We start from the raw sequence: 24,876 nt of genomic DNA, 5'->3' as shown, positions 1-24,876 counted from the left end.
CAATAACGTTTTGAAATGTGAGAGCTGTTAAATGACTACAAGAAGTGTTTTTTAAATCGTCCATCTTGGTACCTGTAACATCCCTCCTGTTCAGTAGCTGAGCTCCAATTAATGAGCCACAATAGGATTTTTATCTCAATTCATCAGTCAGCTGCTTGGCAAATTAAATGTGCCATCAGCCTGATTAGCATGATTACTAATACTGTATGCATTTGGTTACAGCAGGAGCAACACAAGCCAATGGCAGTAGATAGACAGAGTGCCTCATGTCACTCAGTTTTGCAGTGTTAGTGTTTTCTGTACAAGACCTCGCATTTTGTTGCCGTCTAATTACAGTGCCATTATGGAAATGAGAAAGCTGCAATGTGAAGTGTTAGAGAATGCTGCTTTTATAGAATAAAATAAATTATAAACTAGATAAATTACATTACAGAGAAGCAGACATATGCACTGCACAAAATGAATTTGCATGCTAAGCAGCTGAGATGGAGCGAGTACATTTTTGACACATTTTGTTGCCGTCAATCAAACACCCTGGGGCCTTTTGTTTACATGCTCGTGTGTGTGTGTGTGTGTGTGTGTGTGTGCTTGCTTTCTTCTCTGCCTGCCGATTTGCATGATTCACAGCTGCCCTGCTAATATTTTGGAGGTCAACTGCTCGTCTCTCCCATGAGGTCAGTCGTTGTGTTCAGGTTGTGCACGCCTCTGAAACCTTACTGCCGTTTTACAGCCTTATCAAACCAGCAGGCTTACCTTGAGTTTTATGTGTGTGAGGTACATTGCAGCTTCTGGCATTACCAAGGTGAGTGACTAGGACGTGTGTGAGTGTGTGTAGAGAGAGAGAGAGAGAGAGAGAGAGAGAGAGAGAGAGAGAGAGAGAGAGAGAGCTTATTGAACCCCAGCCAGCAGAGCCAAGATTATTCCCTGATTGCAGCCCACAAAAGCATGACCAGGATTACTGCAGTCCATCCCAGCCCGGGTCTGCAGGACAGGCCATGGTTAAGGATGACATTGATTGGCAGATTTTCCTCAGCAGGAGAAAGGCCTGTTTTGAAACGCGCCATTGGGACGCACCTTTCGGGAGCGTACCTGCTATAGACGTCTTGTGACTTCAGGGGGTCTTGGAGGTGGAATGAAATGTCTTCAGTTGAGGGACAGTGTCAATGTGAGGCTGTTGCTAAGAAACAAGATGGAAGATGATGAGACTATAGTCATTAGTCTGCTGCGAGGATGTCCACGGGGTGTTGTTGTAAGAGGCCTAAGGGTTATTATGAGGAAATATTGGTTTTACAATTTACATCGTCTCCAGGAGATGGCTTTGTGCGACATAAGCAATTACAGTGTTGTCTTCTTTTGTGCTTCCCCGTCTTATCTGTTACTCTTGGCTGGTATACCCTTGGACACGCCGGGGCTTTCACGCTCCGCTCTGCTCCGCTTTGTTTCTGTCTTTCTCTCTGACATTTTGGGATTGATGCCAAAAGATAATTCCTTCATCAGTCTGTCAATAATCTATCACGTGCAACTTGGAGTCTTCTGTGAATTGCTGTAAAATTGTAAAACTGCACTGGGAAGATTTCTTTAACTGACTCGTTGCCTGGCTATTATTTTTAAACCTTTTCAACCAATTGCAATTCATTCTGACTCCTACTGACCCCTACTGTAGGAATCTCACTGAAGTTGGTTATGCATCAAAAAGCAACAGTTGTATGTGTGGGCTTCATGTGTAGATGCAAATAAATAACATAAAGATGAAGTATGTAATAAAAAAGGATGATGCCAAAATAGATAAATAGCTTAAATATATTATTGATATTCACCAATAATACTTTGCATTAGGCTTTAAACACTAGCAAGCTACTCGTGTCTTCAACAGAATTTAAAATGGGAGATCATTTGTCTCGGCTTGGTGTTGTTTCCCAGTCACATTGTTTAACAGTGTCTATATTAGCACTACATCGCGCTTGTATCATAACATTATTTGCACACAAACCCACTGTGAACACTTAATCCATCCAAGATGTAATCATTTCCCAGTTAATTACACTTCCTGTTAAGTTATGTGCCCTCACAGGTGGGATGAAAATGTGTTACCTAGTTGTTATCTAGATAAAGAGGAGCAGTTGGAGAAATCAAAGTTTGATTTATTATTGCCAAGATTCTTTGCTGCAATGGACCCAAATCATCCCTGATGCAAAGCTCAGTGTTCCCTGTTTAACAATATTATTGTGATTTTAACACCATTTTATGCCACTGATATAATGATAATATAGTAGCATGAAAATGCAAGTGTACCCTTTAAAAGAGCAATGAACTTTAATTCTAAGATTAATCATAAATATATAAAATATCCTAAATAAGTCAAACAAAAAGTGCACTTAAATCAATATTAAATATTTGGCATAGTCAGTTTCTCAATAGTTAGGACCTTTTGTTAACAAAAAGGGCAAAGTAACGTAACTTATGGATAATATGATAAGTAACAACGACTCAAAATGTTCCCACAACGGAGCTGTGGTCATGTGATCATGACAGGTCTAGTTAAGACAGATATCCTACTCTGAGATACTGGATCATAACAGGTTCTATATCTGCTTTCCTCTTATGTCTTCATAGAGGGAGATGGTGTATGCACCCCAGGACTCTCCTCCCAACCGCCGCCTCAGCAACCCACCCATGTCTTCCCAGCATTCATCTTCCTCTGCCTCCCCTCAAGGCTCACCGTCCCGCGCCCGCCTCCTCTACAGTGGCGGCAGGCCTTCTTCCTATGCCGGACCGGCCCACCACACCCACTCCCTGCCGCACCCACAACCCCACCCACACTCCCAGTCCCACCCGCACTCCCAGTCCCACCACTCCTCTCCCCACCAGCAACCGCAGCTCCACCAGCCTCATCACACCCAGCAGGCCTTCTGTGCCTCCTCCAGTGCCATCCTGGAGCGCAGGGACGTGAAGCCCGATGATGAAGTGGGGGGATCCAGGAGCATGGTGCTCCTGCGGGGAGACGAACGTGGGGGAGGGGGGATCTACGCGGACCCCTACTCTCTTGGCCCAGACACAAGTCGGCTGAGTCTCGCAGGTCCTCACTCCCCTCTACCAGCCAGAGCGGACCCGTATGGCTCGTTATACCGCCGGGGGGGAGGAGGAGGGGGGGGAGGAGGAGGAGGAGGGGGGGGAGGAAGTGCTGGATCAATGCGTTCACTCACCTCCTACACAGCAGCCGCTTTACAAGGAGAGCTGATGGAAAGTGGTGCTCTCTACAGACCAGGAGGACCGCTTTATAACGACGCCTACGCTGCGTCTATGTTGGCCATGGGGCTGCGAGTGCCACCACCTTCCTCCCCACAGAAGATCCCCGACATGAGGGAGTCCTACGCAGGCACCTTGCCCAGTCGGGGCTCCCCAGGGAGGCAGAGTTTGCGAAGGGACTCCGTGACCTCGTCTGTGTTCGGGGACAGTCCCAAAGCGCGGCCCCAGGGCTCGGGCCTCGGTCTCACCTCAGAGCAGCTCTGCTTGATGGCCGGTCCTGGAGGGGAGGGAGGGAGCGCCGGAGGCTTTGGCTCACCTCTGTTGGGAAATGAAACAGAGACCAGGTAGGATGTTTTCCTCAACACCAATGTTAGTCTTAGTCCTGTGTCAAATGTCAGTTAGTTTTTATCATATTTAGTCAAACTCATCCTGTTGTTTTTCAGTCGAATTGTTTTTTAGTTGACTAAAAGTCTGGACATTTTAGTCTAATCTTAGTCAAAGAAAACCTATTTTACTATAGTTTTAGTCAGAACTGTTGACACTTTAGTCCTTTTTAGTCATCAGATTGAACATTTCAGTCAATCTAGTCTAGCCAGAATATCAGCACATTTCTTTCTCCCATGCCGTGTTAGTGTCTGTGAACTTTAACTTAAGTAAGCACTGTCTGCTGCTGTAGTTCTGATACCCAACGGCTGTATTGAAAGAAATAACTGTCTATAATATTTATATAATTAAGGGGAAAAAGAGGGTGATTTTTGGCAATGTTTTTATTTATTTTTCAGTGTCATCCATCTTTGTCAACAATATTGCATGTTTCAAAGATAATTCCTTGAGCTTTTTGCCTTTAATGGTTAGAAGAGAGACAAGAAAGGGAGAGAGGGGACAACACGCAGCAAAGGGCCCCTGCACACGTCCGCTCCACCCGGCGAGCCACGGGGGCCCCCCCCGATATTGAATGTTGACATGCATAATGTTATTCACATGAGTACGATTATGATATGCACATTTAACTTGTTAACTATAGTAATTCTACTGTATACGTGTTTAGCACCATCCACTGATCAGCTAGACATTTAGTTTAGGTTTTAAACTGACAAAACAAAACATTTAAAGACATTACTTTGAGAAAGTGGAAACTGAACATTGTTCACTATTATCTGACATTTTATGAACCAAAAGTATGAAAACAATTATTAGTTGGCGCCCTGGTTGCAACAGTTTGTTCACCTGTACCAGCAGAACAGTTTGCTGTGGCTCAAAGTTCACCAATGTGAAGGCTTGGGGAATACTTACATCACTGATTGTGTCAATTCCATTAAAATAAATGGTTTTCCGTCTGAAATTCATGAATGCTTGCGTGAATCAAGCTCTAGCAGTCCAAGGACTGGTCAATATTAAAAACTGTAAGTGATATTATTTATGAGCTGTCTTATCAATACAACCATTTATTTTGAAGCAGGGATGAAAATTACATCACACTTCTTTCCTTCCACTTACAAATGGAGCTTAAAGGGGGAACATAGTTTGAGCGCTGGGAGAGTTTAATAGTATTTATTATGCATGATGTAATTATGTGATAGTATTCTATGTATCTCTGCCGTGTGAATCCAGGGAGCGTATGGAGGCCATGGAGAAGCAGATAGCCAGCCTGACCGGGCTGCTGCAGAGAGTACTGAGCAGAGCGCCTGAGGCAGAAAGCCCGTAAGCCACACACACACACACACACACACACACACACACACACACACACACACACACACACATATACAGTATGTGAAAACACGTTTGCCTCAACACCCATGAACGCTGTTTACAAAACCAATCCCGATTTTCCACCTAGTGCATTAAACAGTGATATTCTTTTTATATATTTGTCAAAAAACACATAGTTTATACAGCTTATATACTGCCCACAAAACTAGGAAAATATTACATAAAGAGTTTGAAGCTTCATAATGTTACAAATCTAATTCCAAATCAACATTGGCATGCTGCGCAGCTTTTCCTTAAATGTCTTTTGTATTCTGTTTAAACTCGTTATTTGTGCACATGTTCAGATAAAGATTAGGCTACACGAATATTATTAGTTTTATACTATTTGAAGAATTAGATTCCAGCCATGGCTGCGAAGGACTGTTTCAGACTCGTGTGATCCAAACTCCAGAGCGTTGTAAAGTCCAAAAGTCAAAGTTTATTGAAAAAAGATAGATTTCATTATTTCCAAAATTCGCAACATGTTTTTATCGACAAAATATTCTGCTTAAATCCACATTTTTTGGCGTTTATCGTTTCTAAAACAATATTTTTGCTCTCCTGCTTGCCGCACAGAAAGGTGATTTAATTGAAAAAGGAAATAATCTATTTAGATTTCTTTTTTTCAGACATTCAAAGCTTCATACAAAAACCTCAATAGAAGCTTCAAATAAAAAAAGAAAAAGACACTCGGCACAGCCCTATATTTGCTTTAGCTGGAAATGTAAATCACTGTTAAGCAAGACAGCATCTGTCAGTGATGTGGGAGAATGATTATGATTCATGTCTGAAATCTTAATTTACTGGCTGCCCACTACTGTGGATCGTGTAGGGAATACTAAACGAGTGATGTCAGACTGAAAGTACATTGTGAATAAAGCTGCGAGCCGCACATATATTCCCCACATTCTGCACCATATATCAACAGCTTCTCATAGTCGATAGTGTGTTCTGGCTGTAAGTACTTTAACACTTGCCTCTTCCAGGGAGAAGATTGAGTCAGCCAGTGACTGCTCAGGAACTGACAGTAAGTGCTCACTACCAAAAAAATAAAAAAGACAAACTATTTCCTATCACTGCCTGTCACTGCTCCCCACTGCTGCCTGTGTGATAGCCACATAAATCGGCTCTTCTTCTTCTCAAAGAGCTGCCGCTATTTCATTTCCTCTGCATAATTCTCAAAGTACCCCATATGTGATCGTAATGGCTGACTCTGCAAGCTTCTTCATTCTCTGTGTGCCGTCTTTTTGCTGCTGTGTAACTGGTGCCCATGCTTCTTGTTTTAGCTGGACAAACAAAAAAAAAGAAAGGTAGCTATGTGTTCCTGGTACCTGTTCCCTCGTCTACCCCCCCAACCCCCCCTGTGGTCTTTAGTCTTTATTTGGATCCCTGTTGGCTTCTAAAAAGTGTGTGTGTGTGTGTGTGTGTGTCTTGAAGGATTTACCCTCTCAGCTGGTGTCCTTCACGTTTCCCTCCTTTCCTGTCTTCTTGAGTAAGAAAACATTTGAGTTGCATTTATTTTGTTTTGGTTTGTTTTGCCGAGGTTTTCCTCCTCTGTTTTGTTTGAGTTATTTTAGTTTGCCAGGCAGGATCCACGTTCAGAACGTCTTCATCCGCCACCCTCGTGCTGAATAAGGGCACAGTACATTTCTTTAGATAACGTGTTCAGTTACAGCTGATGTTTCTCAGTTTTGAAGTATCCAAGAGGAATTATTTCATGTTGTTATCTGATTGTGTGTTAACATCAGAAATGTTTGATCTTATATCAAATTATAGATAAGCTTGGATGCTTTGAATCTGCTGCAACTGAGAATAGACTTTTCTCTGTGGAGCAGTACTTTTGTTTGTTGAACTTTTATTTCTTCTATAATTTGAGTGAAACTTCACAGGTTTCTCCTTTTGACTGCAGCTCTTTACATTTCTATCGTTCTCTCGTTAAGATCAGATCGTCTGCCAGAATGAGAAAAGTGTATATTTTCACTGTATATCTTAGTCAGATTGACTCAAACTGTTATCTGTGTGGACTGCCTTTGTGCTTGCAGTTAAATTCAGGATGACTGTGGCTGTCAGACGCTCCTCTGAAGCTGTCTTGAATTACGGGTTAAATATACTCAAAAGAAGCTCACAGTGTCTGCAGATCTCTGGGTGAGAATGTCTAGGACACACACTGCAGCTACAGTGGAAGGTCTTCACCTTGTCTGCAGACGTGTTGTGGCACCGAGGTGTTAAAGTATTACGTTCAGCAAAGTGTGTCGGTGTGGTGGAGACACAGGAGTCCAGACTTCACAGTTAATCATAGTTCTAGTCGATGAACGTGGCCTCAAAATGCAACTCTTAAATCTGTTATCGATTGATTGTCTTGTAGTTATTTTCCCTTTGTCTTGTTCTGCATGATGCGTGTGACTCAACACCCCAATTACTGTCACAGCATAGCATTCATCGACATTTCAAAAGGATTATCTGAGTTGGAAACACACTCATATATTTGGGCTGTCAGGGGACTCCTTTATAATGAGAAAGTTGGATGTAGTGGAAATGCTGTTTTTCACTGCTGATCTTGTTTGTCCCCAAAGCCTCTCCATGCTGTTCATCATTGTTAAGTCTACCTATGACTGTAATCTCCCCCTTGACCTACAGCACAGATAGAACTTGTCCTGAATTGCTGCTGCCAAATCCTGGAACAACCAGTATTCTGTATCCAGTCAGACTAATTGTTTTTCTGCTGGATGGACACCTGAGGTCATGAGAGACAAACCTTTGGGGATTTGTGTACCAAAGAGTGAAGGTCTCTCTCATGCCCCATGTATGATTCTTTGCCAGCTTTTGATTTGCTAACAGTGTTTTTGGACAACTTCTATTTGTTCCGCTGTGCTCTGAGAGAAAAGCCCCTGAGTTAAAATCCTGCTTTCTGCTGGGCAGCTTTGACACCGTCTGCTCCCTTGGCCCTGATGCCACCTCCACCCTCGGGGGCCAACCAGCCTGTGACGGTGTCCCGTCTGCAGATGCAGCTCCACCTTCAAGGCCTGCAGCAGAACACCAACGCACTGCGCAAACAACTGTCGCAGCTACGCAACATGCAGGTGTGTGTGTGCTTAGCTGTCATTAGAAATTATCAGATCACATCCATTTAGGCATCTTGACACTGCCTCCATGTGTCTTTTATAATAAATGTTATTACATGTTTACAAGGCTCTGAGAGCTTTAACATCTCTATACTACCAGCTGCTACCGTAGGTCATCAAACACTACCGCATTAAATGTACCTGCAACAGTCAATACAAAGAAGTGTAGAGAGAAAGCCTTTTCTTATTATTAACCAACACTGCACACACATGCACATGCACTTGTCTTTGTAATCTTGCATTTTAAGTAGTTTTGTGTGGCCTTTATTATTTCATTGAAATAATACGAATACTAATAATAATAAGCTTTATTTGTATAGCACCTTACATACAATAATGCAGCCCAAAGTGCTTCACAGCAAAAACAGACAACTACTGAAGAAAAGACAAAAAGAGTGAATATACAGTATTTCTCTCTCTATCTCTCTCTCTATATATATATATATATATACTATATATATATATATCTAATCTCTATATATATCTATATATATATATTTTATATATCTGTATATATATATGTATATATATGTCTATTCTATACTATATCTGTATATCTATATGTATCTATATATGTATATATCTATGTATATATATATGTATATATGTCTACTATATATATGGTATCTATATATCTCTATGTATATATCTCTATCTATCTATCTCTATGTACTCTCTATCTCTATGTCTATCTATATCTCTCTATCCTCTCTCTCTATCTATCTCTATCTCTATCTCTCTCTATCTCTATCACTCTGTATCTCTCTATGTATCTCTCTCTCTATCTCTCTCTATCTCTCTGTCTATTTCTCTCTCTCTCTCTGTCTCTTTCTCTATATCTCTATCTCTCTCTCCTCTCTCTCTCTCTCTCTCTCTCTCTCTGTCTTCCTCTCTGTCTTTCTCTCTCTCTCTCTCTCTCTCTCTCTCTGGCTCTATCTCTCTATGGCTCTATCTCTCTATCTCTATTTTTTCATGCAAAAATCACAGCCTCTCAAATATGGACATTTCCTGCTTTTCTCTGTTTTCATAGTTTTATATCATATCAAATGAATATATTTTGGGTTTTTTGACTGATAAAACAAGACATGTATAGACTGGGATCCACATGTTTCACTATTTTCTATTTTAATTGCCCAAACAATTAATCTAGAAAATTGTCTTTAGTTGCAGCCCTAGTTTCAATAGTACAGTATCTTAATGTATAGTAGGCCATGCCTGCTCATACATTATTGTAGGTACAATTAACCACGTTTCTTGTATCCCAGCTGGAGAACCAGGACTCGGTCTTGTCCCTGCTGAGGCAGACGGAGTCTGAGCTGAGCCTCATGATGCTGGACGTCATGCGCACACAGGAGGACCCGCTCCAGAGACAGCGTCTCCTCGTGGAGGAGGAGAGACTCAAGTACCTCAACCAGGAGGAGCTGCTCATCCAGCAGCTGCAGTGAGTTCACAGCAACATTGATTTATGTAACAAGCACAATACAAAAAGGGGGATTTCTCTTAGTTGGTGTAGAGAAACATACAGGGACATAACCCTTTGAACCTGGTCCTCCACAGTGACCTTGAGAAGTCTGTGGAGGAGCTGCAGAGGAACTCGTCAGTGAATCACGGCCTGGTGACGGAGCAGGATGTGGAGCAGAAGAGCAAAGAGCTGAGGATGCTGGGAGAGACGCTCACTCAGCTCAAAAGTAAGTCTTGTTGTCACCTCGTGTGTTTGGAGATCACTGTGATTGTCTTGGCTTTCTTTGTGTAGACTTGAGTCATTTTGCAAGTTTGCTGCAGCAACTTGAAGCTTTCCCCGTCTGTCTCAGTGCTTTTACCCTTAAATTGAAACAAATTTAAGGGTTTTAAAATGTCAAACTACTGCCTGGCTTCTCGCTTTCACACCCTTCTGTTCCACCACTGCTGCAGTCTCATCATACGTGTTTCTTTTCAAAACCAACAAGTGTGTGTGTATCAAAGCCTGATGTCTTCTTCCTCTGTGCCATAGAGCTCCAAAAACTATTAAAACACATGAATGAGCCAAAGTGTTACACTGTCTGACATGTTCCTGCATTACCATGAACACACACTGAAGTTTATTTTGACTCAATCCCACACACACACACACACACACACACACACACACACACACACACACACCGTCCTGCTGCCACAAATACTCACTAAAGCGCCAAATGTGGATTAATCCTTCGCTTGAAATTGTCCCCATCAAATTAAATATTTCCTCCTGTCGAGTAAGTATTGAGAGACAAACCTTTACTTGCTGTACATTAGTAGGTAGTTTGCTTAAAATACTTAAACGCACGGCACAATATGTGAGTTTGGGGACGTTGTGAAGTAGCGTGGGATCATGGGGGCCTAAATGATCCGCAGAGGTCTCCCCCTCTCAACAAACTGACCGGGTGATTAAAACCTGTAAAAACACTGAATAAAAAGGTTTCAGGTTAAAAACTGGATAAAAGTTTTTGGAAACATTTGAGATAATATAAGTATAAATATATAACATAGGTCTAGTCTTTCTTTAGGCATTTTAATGTGGAAATGTTACATATTATACCTTTTTAAGTGTATTCATTCCAAAGATTGTTATGGTTTAAGGCCAAATCTAAAATGACATTATTCTTTAGTGGTTGCACATTTTTATCCAAGTAGTGTTTTTGCTGCATGTTTTACCTGCAACTCTTCCTCTGAACCTCGAGCTTCATATTGGGAAGAAATGTGGGCTCCACAGTCCAAACATATTGAACTATTTACATTTTTACAAGCTCTTCTTACATCCTCTCTTGTTCTCTCTTGTCTGCTCGCTGTAAACAGCCTGCAGTCCAGTGAGTCTTTGTCATGTGACTGTTGGTCTGAGGAGCACAGAATATAGTGTTTTTTACATTATCGGGTTATTGCAAACGATTCATTTTTTGGTAAAATTTTAAATGAGACAAGTAGAATGTTTGATCAAATATCACTATTTTAATCTTAGATTTGGTTACGCTATCTGATGGAAGCGTTTGTCTCGCATGATTCGTTCAAGGATTTGACCATTTCTGTTACCATTACAGTTTATGGCTACGATAAATGTTGTAATTTTAATCAATTTAAAAGAACAAAACAAAAGCCTGCCTTTCAAACCTGCCGGCAGCTTGTGGGGTCCAGAGGGTTAAAGCTCCAGGGGGCCTCATTATAATCATGTGTACTGACCACTCCTAGTTAGCTTGTCCACCCAGCGACTACAAAAGCAGCGCTGTGCTTTGATTCAGTATTTGAGTGGCAGGTGGACAGTTGGACAGTATTCCAGGACAGCTGAGTGTCCAGCGTTTGAGAACCTGGCTGTGAAGTGTCCACACGTACGCCCACAGACGAACACAGACTGCGTTTTTGTTATAGCTCGTCTTGCATGCCCTTCCCTCTCACTTTGCCGACCTCCACTGAATCCTCCTCCTGGATATGACAGGAAAATCCAGCAGCTTCGAATATATAGCTGCGACAGAAACAGCATCCTGTCTCCCTTTCCTGTAATCTCCCCTCCCCTCCCTCTTCACCTCCTCCACTCTCCGCCTCCATTCTTCCAGACATCATTATCTCAACTCATCCCTCTGACAATGCCACTCTGTCTTCTTCATCCATCTGTCGTCCTCATCCCTCTTCTCTCTCCCTCCCGTGCAGACCAGTTCCCCGGCCTGCAGAGTAAGATGCGGGTGGTGCTGAGGGTGGAGGTGGAGGCTGTTAAGTTCCTGAAAGAAGAGCCTCACCGCCTGGATGCCCTGCTGAAACGCTGCAACACCATGACTGATGCGCTCAGCACGCTCCGCAGGTATACATATCAAACACTCACATAATACCTTACTGTCTTAGGTCAGCTCACAAACCATATTTTCTCCTCATAGACGTTTTTATGGGATTTTCTTTGAGCCTGCTGGGAGATTTCAACCTCACACTCACTGGTACTGTTCACAGTCATACCTGAGTCTCAACCAAATGATTCCATACTTTAGAAATATAAACATTTATCTTTATTTCTTCCCTTTGCACGATAAAAATATACAAAGACACAAAAAGACATTAATACAAACACGCTTTTTACTGAGATATACTCAGCTATACGTGGATTTAAAGGAAACAAAGGGTAGGTAGGACGCTGACAGCTTTTAAAGACCTCTAAAGACTCAAGGCTGGATAAAAAAGAATGACATTAATTAAATAAAAATAATCAGGATAAACATGTTTTTCTACAACTCTGTCATTAACAAAATGTCTGATTCTGAGTAAAGTTAAAATTCAGATGAATAAATACTTGCAAAGGCTCCTTTAAGATGAACATCAACACATTTATAGCACCTGCCCATTCATCTTGTGTTTTACATGAGTGATTAAAATGTTTTTATGACGTATAAACGTAGCAATAAATAGTCCTGAAGGAAAGAGATGCTGTCTGAATACTGAGATACATCACAGGAGGTTTACAGAGATCAGGCGGCATCCGTGAAGAGATGACCGTCTCATCAAAGCAGGATGTTAACATGTCAGCCTCTGTATCGTTTGGTTTCATTCTAGTGCCGATAACCACACCGGAGCTTCAGCGCTGATATCTAAATGAATGAAACAGAAGCAGTGTTTTAATCCAACTTTAAATGTTGTCGGGAAGAATCTGTAAAACTACAAATCTGACCCAATATTTCATGCAAGCTTTCAGAACTCGAGTTTCTTTAAACACTTTAAGAAGGCACACACAGCGAGGGGCAGACGAGCTCTTCAAATGAAAACACGTCGCACAGCTCTCCTCCACCGCGCCAGGCTTTATTCACCTGATGTTTGTTGCCTGCAGGACACGTCTGAGGATGTTTCCTCTCATAGAGTCTTTCAATCCTTCATGTGTCTTATAAATCACTTTGTCTTTATTGTCCCAAGAGGGACATTTGTATCTGTGAGTGATCTATAAGTCAAATGACTTTTGATGGATGGACTGTATGAAGGGAGCCTGACGAGCTGATAGTTTGGTTGGACTGGAGAAGACTCAGGGGACGTGCTTAATTTTGTTGAGCTTTTGGCACCATTTTTTGTTTTTGGGAAAATGTTTTGAGGCTTAGCCCTGCTAATTATTCTCTTATTCAGTGTAACATGTGATGTGATTAACAATGACCGCAAAAAAAAAACTGCAAAACAAAAGAATGAAATCATGTTCTGCATGAAATGATGAGGGCAGTAAATAGGTGTAAGGATAAAATAAGTATTACTATATTATTATTATTATAATTAGTTTTTTAATAAAGTACTTTACTATAAGTATTAACAAACAAATATGTTCATGGTATTTTAACTATTAGTGGAATAATGTACTTTGATGATACGTAATAGATTCTTTAAGTCCTCTATCGAGACAAAATGCTAAATATTATTATGTAATTTGGATATTTTTGTAATTCCAACTTGTAAGTGCACCAGTGTGCTCTGTTGGTGATTTCCTGATGCCACTGTGGGTGCTGGGAATTTGTGATGATAATATTTGACTATTTTCTGACTTTTTGAAAAAGGTAAATGATTTTAAAAAATCAGATACTAAAGTTAATGCTTTGTGGCCGAGGGGGTTTAAGTCACTGACCATGAATTGCATCGTCCCCGGTTTGAGAGCTTTGTTGCAACTGTTGTTACCTTGACAAAGCGTCCTGTTTGTGGTAAATTAAGTGTATTTTATCTTTTATTTCTTGTATTTCTTGTAGTTTGCTCTCTTCATTGTGTCCTGTGTGTATTGTAGTCTCTTGTATCCCTCCTATATGTACAGACAAGTGACAGAAGGAGTGTGGAAGGGCCCCGAAGACCTCCCCAGCCAATCACAGAAGAGATTGGAGGACATGAGTCGCAGCTCTGATCTGGATATCCTGAACAGTCCTCCTCTCAGCCTCAGTGACCTGAGCACCAGCGCCGGCCTCGCCAACTGGATGCCCTTGTCCGCCTGCGACGCAGACACCTCGGGTCCCGAGCAGGACATCCAGCCCTCAATGACCTTCAGGAACCGGGTTCTTGATGAGCTGCCGAGTCGACGTCCTAGCGATAAGTCCGTGTCGGCCGAAGTCAGACTGGTAATCAGATGCTGATTATGTGTATTTTCTGGCATTTTTAGATCATAATACAATTGTGTTTTAAGGCCATTGTAGATATTTAAAAGATGACGGGGGGTTATATTCCAAGAACATACTCTAATTTATCAAACAAAAAAGAGAAAAGTACTTAAATATTCTCTTAGATTAAAAAGTCACAAATTTGTGAGACAAAATACTGAGATATATATACTGAGACTCTAAATACTTGCTATACGTGCTATAATAAGACGTTGCATATCTCTAAATGTATTTTGTGTCTGTATGTCGTCGTAAAAGTCATCAACTCAAATGAATCAGTTTTTATTTGTTTGTTTTTCAGCAAGCCAAAAATCATGATTTTACCCTGAATATATATATATATATATGAATATATATATATATATATATATATATATATATATGAATATATATATATATATATATATGAATATATATATATATATATATATATATATATATATGAATATATATATATACCCTGTCCCCTAGTTCTGTAATCATTACAAACAATGGCCATAATATGCTGTCAAATGCTTCTGTGCACAATTCAACACTATAAATATGTCCAGATTAGCCAGCTGGCCAAATGTTCATTTACATTTGAAATCACGTCTAAAGGTGCTTAAATTTGGTATTGAGAATCTGTGCACGCAGCAGCAGCAGCGGGTTTATAACTCCATTTATCCGTGTAATATTATAAAACACACTGCATGAATATGTCTTAATTATGTTTTTTCCAGCTTGGCCAGTTAGTAGTTTGCATGTCACAGCTCATCACTTGTCTATATCTGTATATGTGTCAGGCGGCAGAGCGGGGACTGGGAGGAGAAGCGTGCCAGCTTGACCCAGTTCAGCGCCCAGGACATCAACCGCCTGCTGGAAGAGACCCAGGCTGAGCTGATGAAGGCCATCCCGGACCTCGACTTCGCTGCCAGACACATAAACAAGCCCGCAGTGCCCCCGAAGCCCCAGATCACCATCCCACTAACCTCCAACACAGCGCCTTCCCCTGCAGCTGGGACCACCGGGACCACAGTCGCCACCACCTCAACCACCACGCCCAGCGGGGACCAGCAGCCTGGCAAAGTGCAGCTGGCTGCCCAGAAGTTGAACAGCATGGAGGGGACTGGCTCACACAGAGGGTCAGGTGAGTGTCTCTTTTAACTTCCATCTATGCAGTAATTTCTGTTTTTATGTTGTATGAAACTTTTACAGGTGGTTTATGTTGCAGTGTTCTAAAACGTTGTGTTGTCTTCTTTTTCCAGTGGATCTCAACGTGGCCCGGTATCGTACAGAGAAACCCTCCAAATCTCCGCCTCCGCCTCCACCTCGCCGAAGCTTCCCGTCGGCACACGGCCTCACCACCAACCGCACCGGAGAGGTCATCGTCACCGCCAAGAATATGAAGGTGAGACACTTTCAGGCACATGTGAGCTCGGCGGTCAAGGAAGAAGTCGTCTCTTTCTGATCTGCTTTAAAAAGTCTGTCACACTGATGTCCATTTCATTTACGCCCTCAAATGCCCTTTACTGCAGTCACGTCTCAGCTAATCAGTTATCCACAGTGGTGGAGGACATACTCAGATCCTTTATGAAAGTAAAAGTCCTAAATTGACGATGTAACTTCAGTAACGGTGTGTAAGTATAATCAAAAAAATATAGTTACAGTATTAAAAGTAGAAACATGTCCAGGATGTGACTGTTATACTATTATATATTATATTTTAAACTTTTAGTTCAATTATTATTTTCATTCATGCATCATTATCTGCTAATTATTTTCTCCTTTGATTGATTGATTGGGTTGTTAAAATAATGAGAAACAATTCCCAAAATTAAACTTCACATTGTCCAAACCTAAACATTATTATTATTATTATTATTATTATTATTATTATTATTATTATTATTATTATTATTATTATTATTATTATTATTATATTATTACTAAAACATTAAAATCATTAAAGAAAGAACTACACAAAATCTTCACATTTGTAAAGGTGAAAGATGTTCATTTTTCTTCATCCATTTATAGTTGCAGCTATACTTGTTCCTATGTTTGGATGGTAAAAACATAATTGTAAAGTAACTGTTAAGGTGACAGGTAAATGAACTTGGTAGATTAAGGTGAAACAACCGATATTAAACAGCCTCGGTATTAGAAAAGAAGTCATGTTTGCTCCGGGAGTGACAGCTGTTATTAAAACACTGCCCAGGTTTGTTCCTTGTGAGCGAGTGAACCTCGCAGCCCCTGAATAAACACACAACAGCCGGCAGTTTGAATTAATGATGTGACAGTGAGTGTCGCTGAGTACAGAGCTGCTTTAAGTTTCAACAACAGCTGTTTTGTTTCTAATTTTAGTGACATTTTGCAGATGAAAAACACCTCTATAGTGCTGCTGCTGGTTGAAAGCTTTCAGTGTTTTGTAAATGCTGAGAGAATCTCATGCAGACCGTCCTGCAACAGCTGATCCAAAATATTATTAGCAGTCATTAAAAGAAAAAGTTCAAAGTTAAACCCTGAATACTTTGAGTCAGGGGAGCCTGTAGGTGTCTAAAACTACACCCACACTAATATGCTTTCGTCTTAAAACGCATTACATCTGCTATGTGTACGCCTAACATCCACATTCCTCCGGCTCCTACAATGGAGACATTTGAAAACGACGATGCAGGAAGTTTGAGGATGTTCATGGACGTAAACATTGAGGATCTTTGATTGTTTTGTACAGCACAACTATTGTAAAGTTCACAAAGGCATTGTAGATGAAAATAAAAAGCATTAATATAACGCAGTTTTAAAAGGAAAACGTGTGGGTGCAGATGAAGCCTAAGATATGCAGCTTCACCAACAGTCTCAGTGGTCTGGTGTGTAGGGATTCAGAACACTGTTGGATATTAAGAAACCTGCTCTCACATGTACAACACAGTGAGATTCCTGTTTTAGGTTTTGGTTAGGCAGCTGCTGCTGCTCTAAAGCCTCCCTGATCCCTCGCTCTGTGGAGAAACTTGCTGAGTAGAATTCACTTCTGTCTCCAGAACAGTCTGAACCCTTCAAGACAAACCTTTCCTCAGGGAGCTCCACCCTTTCTGACTGAACAATGTCACGTGGTTCCTTATTAAATACGGTCTGTGAATTGTGCTTACTAATTACGTGAGCGTATCAATATAGTGGCATACATCGTAAACTCCATTAAAACAGGAATTTTGATCTTCCAAGAAACTAAAATGACCTACAATGCTTAAAGAGAGCAAAGAAAACTTTGGTAAAAACTAAAAACTACAACGAGGGAAAAGAAAGAAGAAGAAGAACAAACCAACAGGAGGAGGGGATTGACCACAGTTCAAACCTGAGCAGGAACATACAAATCAAATGAAATCAAATTTATTTGTATAGCCCAATATCACAAATTATACATTTGTCTCAGTGGGCTTTACAGACTGTACAGGTTACGACACCCTCTGTCCTTAGACCCTCGCATCGCACAAGGAAAAACCTAAAAGAAACCCCACAATTAAAGGGGGGAAAATGGAAGAAACCTCAGGGAGAGCAACTGAGGAGGGATCCCTCTCCCAGGACGGACAGACGTGCAATAGATGTCGTGTGTACAGGATAAACAACATAGTACAAATACAACCTTTGACAGAAATGATGTGTTGAAAAGAGAAAGTTTGAATCCAGGAAAATGTCAAAAAGGCTTCCCGGTGTCCAGCAGGACCAGGGCAGCAGGCGCAGCCACGATTCCTGATCCTGACGTAAACTTTATCAGTGGCAACCTGCCATATGAGAGACAGACACTCCAGGGCATCAGCCCCGGATGCTGAGTTAGTTACATACATTTACATAATGCATACAGATAGAGAGGGAGAAGAAGAGAGAGGGAGGGGAGGAGAGAGGAAGAGAAGGAAGAGAGCAGGGAGGTGTCCCCTGGCAGTCTAAGCCTATAGCAGCATAACTAGGGGCTGAGCCAAGGCAAACCTGAGCCAGCCCTAACTATAAGCTTTATTAAAAAGGAAAGTCTTTAGCCTACTCTTAGTTGTAGTACTCTACTCTTGTGGAGAGGGTATCATCCGCATAACAATGAAAGTTTGGTGGTTCCTTATAATATTGCCCAAAGGAAGCATATATAAGGTGAATAGAATCGGTACAAGTACAGAACCCTGCGGAACTCCAAGACTGACTTTGGCTGTCATGGAGGATTTATCGTTAACACATACAAATTGAGATCGCTCAGATAAATAGGACTTGAACCAAGACCTGACTCTGAACTCAAGCACTTCAGAAAGTACATTTAAAAAGAAAACTCAATATTTGTAAGACGGAGATAACTCAAATGTTACATGTACAAACATACGGTACAAGGTTAACCGAAGAAGAGCAACGAGTGGAGGAAACAGAAACACTGATTTAAGTCCCGCTCTGCTTTATTGTCTCGGACATCAGAGGATCCTTCAAGATAAAGTAACGAAACCTAGAAGTAAGGTCCCGCCGTAATAACATACGCATATACAGCATTAAGGAGGCATAGAGGGAAGCTCGATGTTAACTTTTATTGACAACTTTCAAATTCAGCGAGGCCATCGGTCAATCTGGATACAATATCTTGTAACTGCAGATGATACATACGAGAAACTGAGCGGCATATGACGAAGCAAATCCCCACCACAGTTTTTGGATACAAATGTGTTGGGAAATATTTTGAGAATCATGCAGAAGATTCTTGGGCTGCAGATATCTTTGACATGCCTGTCACTTTAATCGGGTGATCTGCCAGAAGGAATAACAGGAAGTGACAGATACTTCAGGAACATATTTATAGTAGCAGCAAAAAAAAGCAATTAGGAACATGCTTGGTGGTTTGCTCCACAATTCATAAGATAGGATGTCTGTTATGTGGATATTGGAATGTCAATAATGTTGTTGTTCTATACTATTGTATTGACAAAGAAAACGCAATAAAATCAAAGTGTAAAAAAACCAACAAAACATCTCGCTGGAAATATTCTGCTAAAGACGAAGAACACTCAAAATCAATACGGAGCTTTTTTGTGTTATTTTTGGGGTTGAGTGGATCTGTGTATTGATATTTGATATTTGGGGTTATTGATACATCAGTGTTCAGCACAAACAAAGTGTTGCCAAGCATCTGCATCACATCCCTGTTACACTGCACATAGCAGTCTGGTGTCCTGTGACCTTCACTGTCACCCACAGCACTGACGGGACTTTCTGCTGTCAACTAGATACACTGAAGAACAGGAAAACTAATGGAACTATATGGAAGTTACCTTTTACATGTTTTTTGTTGACACTTACAATTATTTGCGTTATTGATTGTTATATTTAAATATTCAATTAATTGTTTGTTCTATAAAATGACCAAAAATAATTGAAAATGCCAAAAGTGACATCTTCAAATATCTTATGTTGTCCTTCGAACAGTCGATGTTCCCAAAGATATTCACTTTCCGTCTTTACTTTTTTCCTTTTAAGATGGAAGACGATGGTGACATGCCTAAAACTCTGGTGAAGCTGAGGCGGACCCCCTGCGACACCCCTCGCCCCGCCTCCACCCCGCCTGTGATCGCAGCATCCGGCATTCAAGACGAGGACGACGAAGAGAAGATCTTCGCTGAGCTCGAGGTAGATCGTTGATTCATTAGTTACACAAAGGTTTATGTTGCTGTTTATACCGCTGATCTTTGGTGTGCTAACATGTCTCTGCCACACTCTCTCATACAAGATATTTCAAAGAACGCCTGTAAAAGATTGTAATGAAAGGTACAGCACCCAGCCACAGGCCACCCCCACCCCTCCCTGCATCTTTGGGTCCTTGGGCAGAAAGGTACATTTAAAAAAGGCCCTCTCCGGCTGCCCCGCCTGTGGACTGTGCTTCTACTCACTTCCCTTTGCCGTCCTTTTCCCCTTTTTACTCTCTACTTTACTTTACTTTACTCCAGCCTTCATAGCTACTAATACTCAGTGTCAACACCTCGAATCAGGGTAGATGTCCAAGTGAAACTCTTTACAAAGTGCACTAACAGTTTGATCACAGAAAGCACAGACAGATGGATACGATCATTTGTTCCGGTCAGTGTGTATCTGTGCCCGGATGCACAAGGGGATCCTGGAGGAGCGTAAAGCCTCTTAGGTCGTCTACTTGCCCGAGTGTTTAGACTGAGGCTTTCACGGTAGTTACTGTGAGAACACAGCACGTGTGCACTTCACTTACTGTGCGTCACTCAACATCGTCCTCCTGTAACGATACTTGAAAGCATTATTGTCCAGTGGCTTTTCCCTGTCCTGAGAAATCTTCTTGTTCAATCACCTTTTAATCAACCATTGTCCTAATTATGTTCCACAAATGATTTCCCTTTTAAGAGACTGGTATGGGTCCTTTTAAAAGGAAATGGTTAGTTAAGTCTTCCCTTAAGCACGGCTGGAAGGTCTTAAGTGGCTAAAGGCAAACATTTAGAGGACAAAGGGTTTTCCCTCACATCATCCTAAGGACGTCCGTATGCGGATTTTATGCAATTAATTAATTAATTAATTAAGGGCAGCCTTAGCCTTAGTGGTTTTATGGAATCGGTCATTTTTTTTCATAAAATGTAATCAGTGTGTCAATCTGAGAAACAAAAAAGTTAAATGAAAATAGTAAAATGTACGAAATACATCAAATGAATCTGTAGAATCAGTCTGATCAGCTAATTGCAGATATATGGGTATAAGTGTTGGTATCTGTGAATATGTTGGCTGATAAGTAAGAATTTGCTGTGTAGAAATCACAAATTGTGTTTGAGTTCATTTAGAAACACTGCGGCTGTAACATCATTTGTCTACCAGGTGATTGGTCCATTCTAACATACACACTTCTCTATGTCACAATTCTTTCAAACAAAAAGCTCATTTAAGTAATCCGTACACAATTTAGTTTTTAGGTGATCCAGCATCAGTCGTCCTATAAAGCATCAGGGCTGTGTGCCACGATGTTAGTGCTATTGTTGCCATCACTATGTTTCATAGCGTACAATCACTTTTTATCATTTGGCTTATTTCATACGACTCTGCTATTTATCAAACATCAACAAATGGAATATCTAATCTTCCGTACCCATATACAAAATCCAGAAGACAAAATGTCAGTCACAACCTTGTATGTACTATAATACACTTTAAGATAACTACTTGCATATGAATATGTATCATATCATCACATGGCCTGCAGAGTGCTTTGAGTTGTTGATGCTGTTCTGAACTTCTCTTTCTGACCTTGTTACCAGATCTTCTGCTGACTTTCTGCTTCCTGTGATCTTTGCACATAATATAATCTTTGTTTGAGAATATGAGCTGTTGTTTGATGGAGCTCTATGTTTGTGTAAACATAGAGCTTGTAATTGATGGTGTGATGTGCAGTGAATCATTGTTAGAGGCACATGGTGTATTTAGTTCTTGCCTGGCAGTTTGTGAGCAGTGAGAGCACCTCCTGACAGCTCTAGTGACACATTCAGCTGAGTAAAGACTTTTTTCTTCCTCTTGTTTTTGTTGGAATTATCACACAACGGCGCTAAGCAGGTAGCTGTCAAAATAAAGGACGGCGAGGGGGAGGGAAGGTGAGGGAGGGGGCTTCAGGTTCAGAGCTGCACACAGAAATGTTTCTCTGAAAGAATCTATTTTCTCTCATGCAGGTGTTTTAAATTCACACCCTGCTTTTATTCACTGAAGGCGTACGGGCCACTGTGCCATGTTTAAAGTTCTTGCCAAAAGTGATTAATGTCAGCAGTATTAAACAAAGTCTATTGGTCTTTAAAACAATATTTCCCATGGTAGAGCATTTTCATTTTCTGTGCATGTGCTGTTTACGAATTCATGAAAGGTTAGCAAGCAAAACTGGACCCTTCTGGGAGCGTCGTAACATTGCTTTACGTTGTTTATTTGCACAGTAAAAATATACATATAAGATGTAAAATGTCAGCGCAGCATTCTAACAGGCCCAAACACAAGGAATCGATCTTACACTAACAGCACTTTCCATAAGCCAGAGGCCTGAATTTATCTAAGCAAACCTGATTTTATAATCGTATTATGAATTAAAAGAAAGGGAATGCTGTCCAGACTGGATTTATCCAGATATTATAAAGTCCTCATTATTTGCAATGAAGGCTGTCAAATGTTCCCATTGTCTGGAAAACGTCTCAACGTATTCCTTCAGGCAGGATTGCAGTTTTTCCATCACACATGTGATAAACATATATATCCCTTTATACGTCTGTCCAGTGTTTAATATCGGGAGGTGCCTTTTTATGGCAGTTTTTTGCTTTATTGCAGGCTACTAGTAACATTTGACAGAAACGCAGATTACTTCTCAACACAACGTCTTCTGGTTTCTATCCAAGATACAACATCTCACTGTCCTCAGAGTCTAAAACATCTCAGAGGGTTAAAGATATATTCTTCTCAAAATGTCAAAAGGTTAAGAAAATATTTCTTAATATATTTCTGGTCTCACATGTCTACAGACATTAAGAAATAAACTATTTAAATGGTCAACACTTATAATACTATTATAAAGTAATATCTGGAGGAATAACGTAATGTCTGGCAGCAGATGAACATGTTCTCCTTCTGTGATATAGCAGCATATTAATGTTCATGGGTGTAGTGTACATTTATGGTTGTTATAATGATGTGAGAATGGTGGTTTTGTGCTTCTGTCATTAATGAATCAGTCAAATTAAATAAAAACCCTGCGCTCTCTTGGCTCCTACAGAACAGCAGTCACTCTCCGGGGCCGACGAAGGGCCCCACCGTCGCAGCCAGGCTCAAACACCTTCAACAAGGCAGTCTGGAGAGGCCCAAAACACGCAAGCAGAAAGAGGATTTCCCCAAAGTCCAGGGCCAGCAGCAGGTATTCCACTTCTAAAACCTCCACCCGATGCTTGGCCTGCCTCTGACACTCCTCTCTGCTGTGGCTTCAGAGGAACTCCCGGCCCCACCAGCAGACAATATGAGATTACACACAGAGGGGGGACTATCTACAGAAACCTTGATTTTGACCACTTCTTGGTGTGTGTTTTGACATTTGAGTTACTGGATCTAACCTAGCTTGCTTAGAGATCAAGTTTTTGTCGTACGAGTATGTCGATGTTTTGATTTCCTGAGGAAGGTGTTGGTGGTGCTTGTGACTGATTAAACTAGCTTTATTATAATAGTCAGATCTATTCACATACATGCTTTTCCTCCATAGTAATCTTCAGTAATGCCACGGAATGATTTCATATCTAATAGTGACAATATCTCACCATGATCCAGCCATGTACAGCCATGTCTCTCATCTCTCTCTCTCTTCTTCAGAAAGGGCCACATGCTGCTCTCTCAACGTGCAGGTTAGCAGCTGCACAGTGTTTCAGTGCGCTGCTGGTGTGGCTGCTGTTCAACAGCCAAGAGGCCAATCCATTAAGCTAGCTTGCTCAGAATTGCCTTTTAACAGCTCTAATGCTACGACTTATTATGCAAGATGACAAGAGTGAAGCGCAAGGTTAGCTGCTTTTGTGGAGGAGCTATTCAGTTTAATGTGTGCAATAAACACATTTATCAGAGGTAAAAGAGAAGAAGTGCAGAATTATAAAGGAAGACTGACTGAGGCAGCAGAGGAGAAAAGAAAGGCACATGGTAGTAAAATAGGATTTGAATCATATAAGCAACTATATTCTCTGGTTATGAAATTAATACCTCTCAATTATAACGTTGAGATGTTTTATATGGAGAAACAAAATCCAGAACTTAATGATTTTTCATACAAACATCGATGTTAAAGAGCTTGTTAGTGCCAGAGTCCTGTTATACTAGTGCAGTAGAACAACATGCAATGCAACGACCAGGAAATCCAACTCAAACATTAAGATTGCTCATATTTAACATAATGCAGGAAACATAAAAACATTTTCTCTGCAAAGCAAGGCCCCCGTCTTTTTAAATCTCTTGGAAGAGCCTTTCAATGTATATTGGATTTTTTTCAAAACATCTCTTGTGTGACATGGTGGTGTTTCCCTTCTCATTAGTGTTAGTATAACTACGTCTAGTCAATAACGTTACACAACCTATCAGGTGCGCAATTTCAAAAACTACTATAAATTCAAGTCGAGTGAAACAAAGTTGCTCAAATTCCAAATGAAAAGTTCAACCTTGAAGCCCCAGCTGAGCTCGACTGTTTGATGGCAGCTGCTAAGGCGCGGCAGTGGAGCCTGAACGTTGGCGCTCACACAGTATCAGGTTATGCTCTGTCAATCATGTGACCCCGCAATGAAAACAATTCAATAGGTTTTTGCAAAACATTAAAAAGCTTCTGGGAAATTCAGATATTCAAACCACATAAATTCAGATAGAAAATTAATTATTTAAATCCTATATAGATAAGATATATATATAATATATATATATATATATATATATATATATATATATATATATATTTATATAGATATAATATATATATATATATTTATATATATATATATATATATATATATTTATACAGATAAGATATATATATATATAGATAAGATATATATATGGATATATATATATATATATATATATATATATATATATATATATATATATATTTATATAGATAGATATATATATATATATATATCTATATA

General features: G+C 40.5%; 1 protein-coding gene across 1 annotated transcript in view; it reads left to right on the top strand.

Annotated features, from left to right (window-relative positions):
* srcin1b (SRC kinase signaling inhibitor 1b) overlaps positions 1-24,595 on the top strand; it is a 98,324-nt gene extending 73,729 nt beyond the window's left edge. The window contains exons 7-19 of the mRNA XM_029455484.1: positions 2,614-3,590; positions 4,858-4,947; positions 5,985-6,025; positions 7,918-8,078; positions 9,386-9,561; positions 9,678-9,808; positions 11,781-11,928; positions 13,867-14,191; positions 15,023-15,359; positions 15,478-15,620; positions 19,709-19,858; positions 19,959-20,060; positions 22,983-24,595. Of these exons, the coding sequence (XP_029311344.1) occupies positions 2,614-3,590; positions 4,858-4,947; positions 5,985-6,025; positions 7,918-8,078; positions 9,386-9,561; positions 9,678-9,808; positions 11,781-11,928; positions 13,867-14,191; positions 15,023-15,359; positions 15,478-15,620; positions 19,709-19,858; positions 19,959-20,060; positions 22,983-23,135 (2,934 nt within the window). The 3' untranslated portion in view covers positions 23,136-24,595. The remainder of the gene's footprint in view (positions 1-2,613; positions 3,591-4,857; positions 4,948-5,984; positions 6,026-7,917; positions 8,079-9,385; positions 9,562-9,677; positions 9,809-11,780; positions 11,929-13,866; positions 14,192-15,022; positions 15,360-15,477; positions 15,621-19,708; positions 19,859-19,958; positions 20,061-22,982) is intronic.
* The last annotated feature ends 281 nt before the right edge of the window (positions 24,596-24,876 follow it).

The sequence above is a fragment of the Cottoperca gobio genome, chromosome 19, assembly GCF_900634415.1.
Source record: "Cottoperca gobio chromosome 19, fCotGob3.1, whole genome shotgun sequence".
NCBI classification, from domain to species: Eukaryota; Metazoa; Chordata; class Actinopteri; order Perciformes; family Bovichtidae; genus Cottoperca; species Cottoperca gobio.
This window is presented reverse-complemented; position numbering and strand designations above follow the sequence as displayed.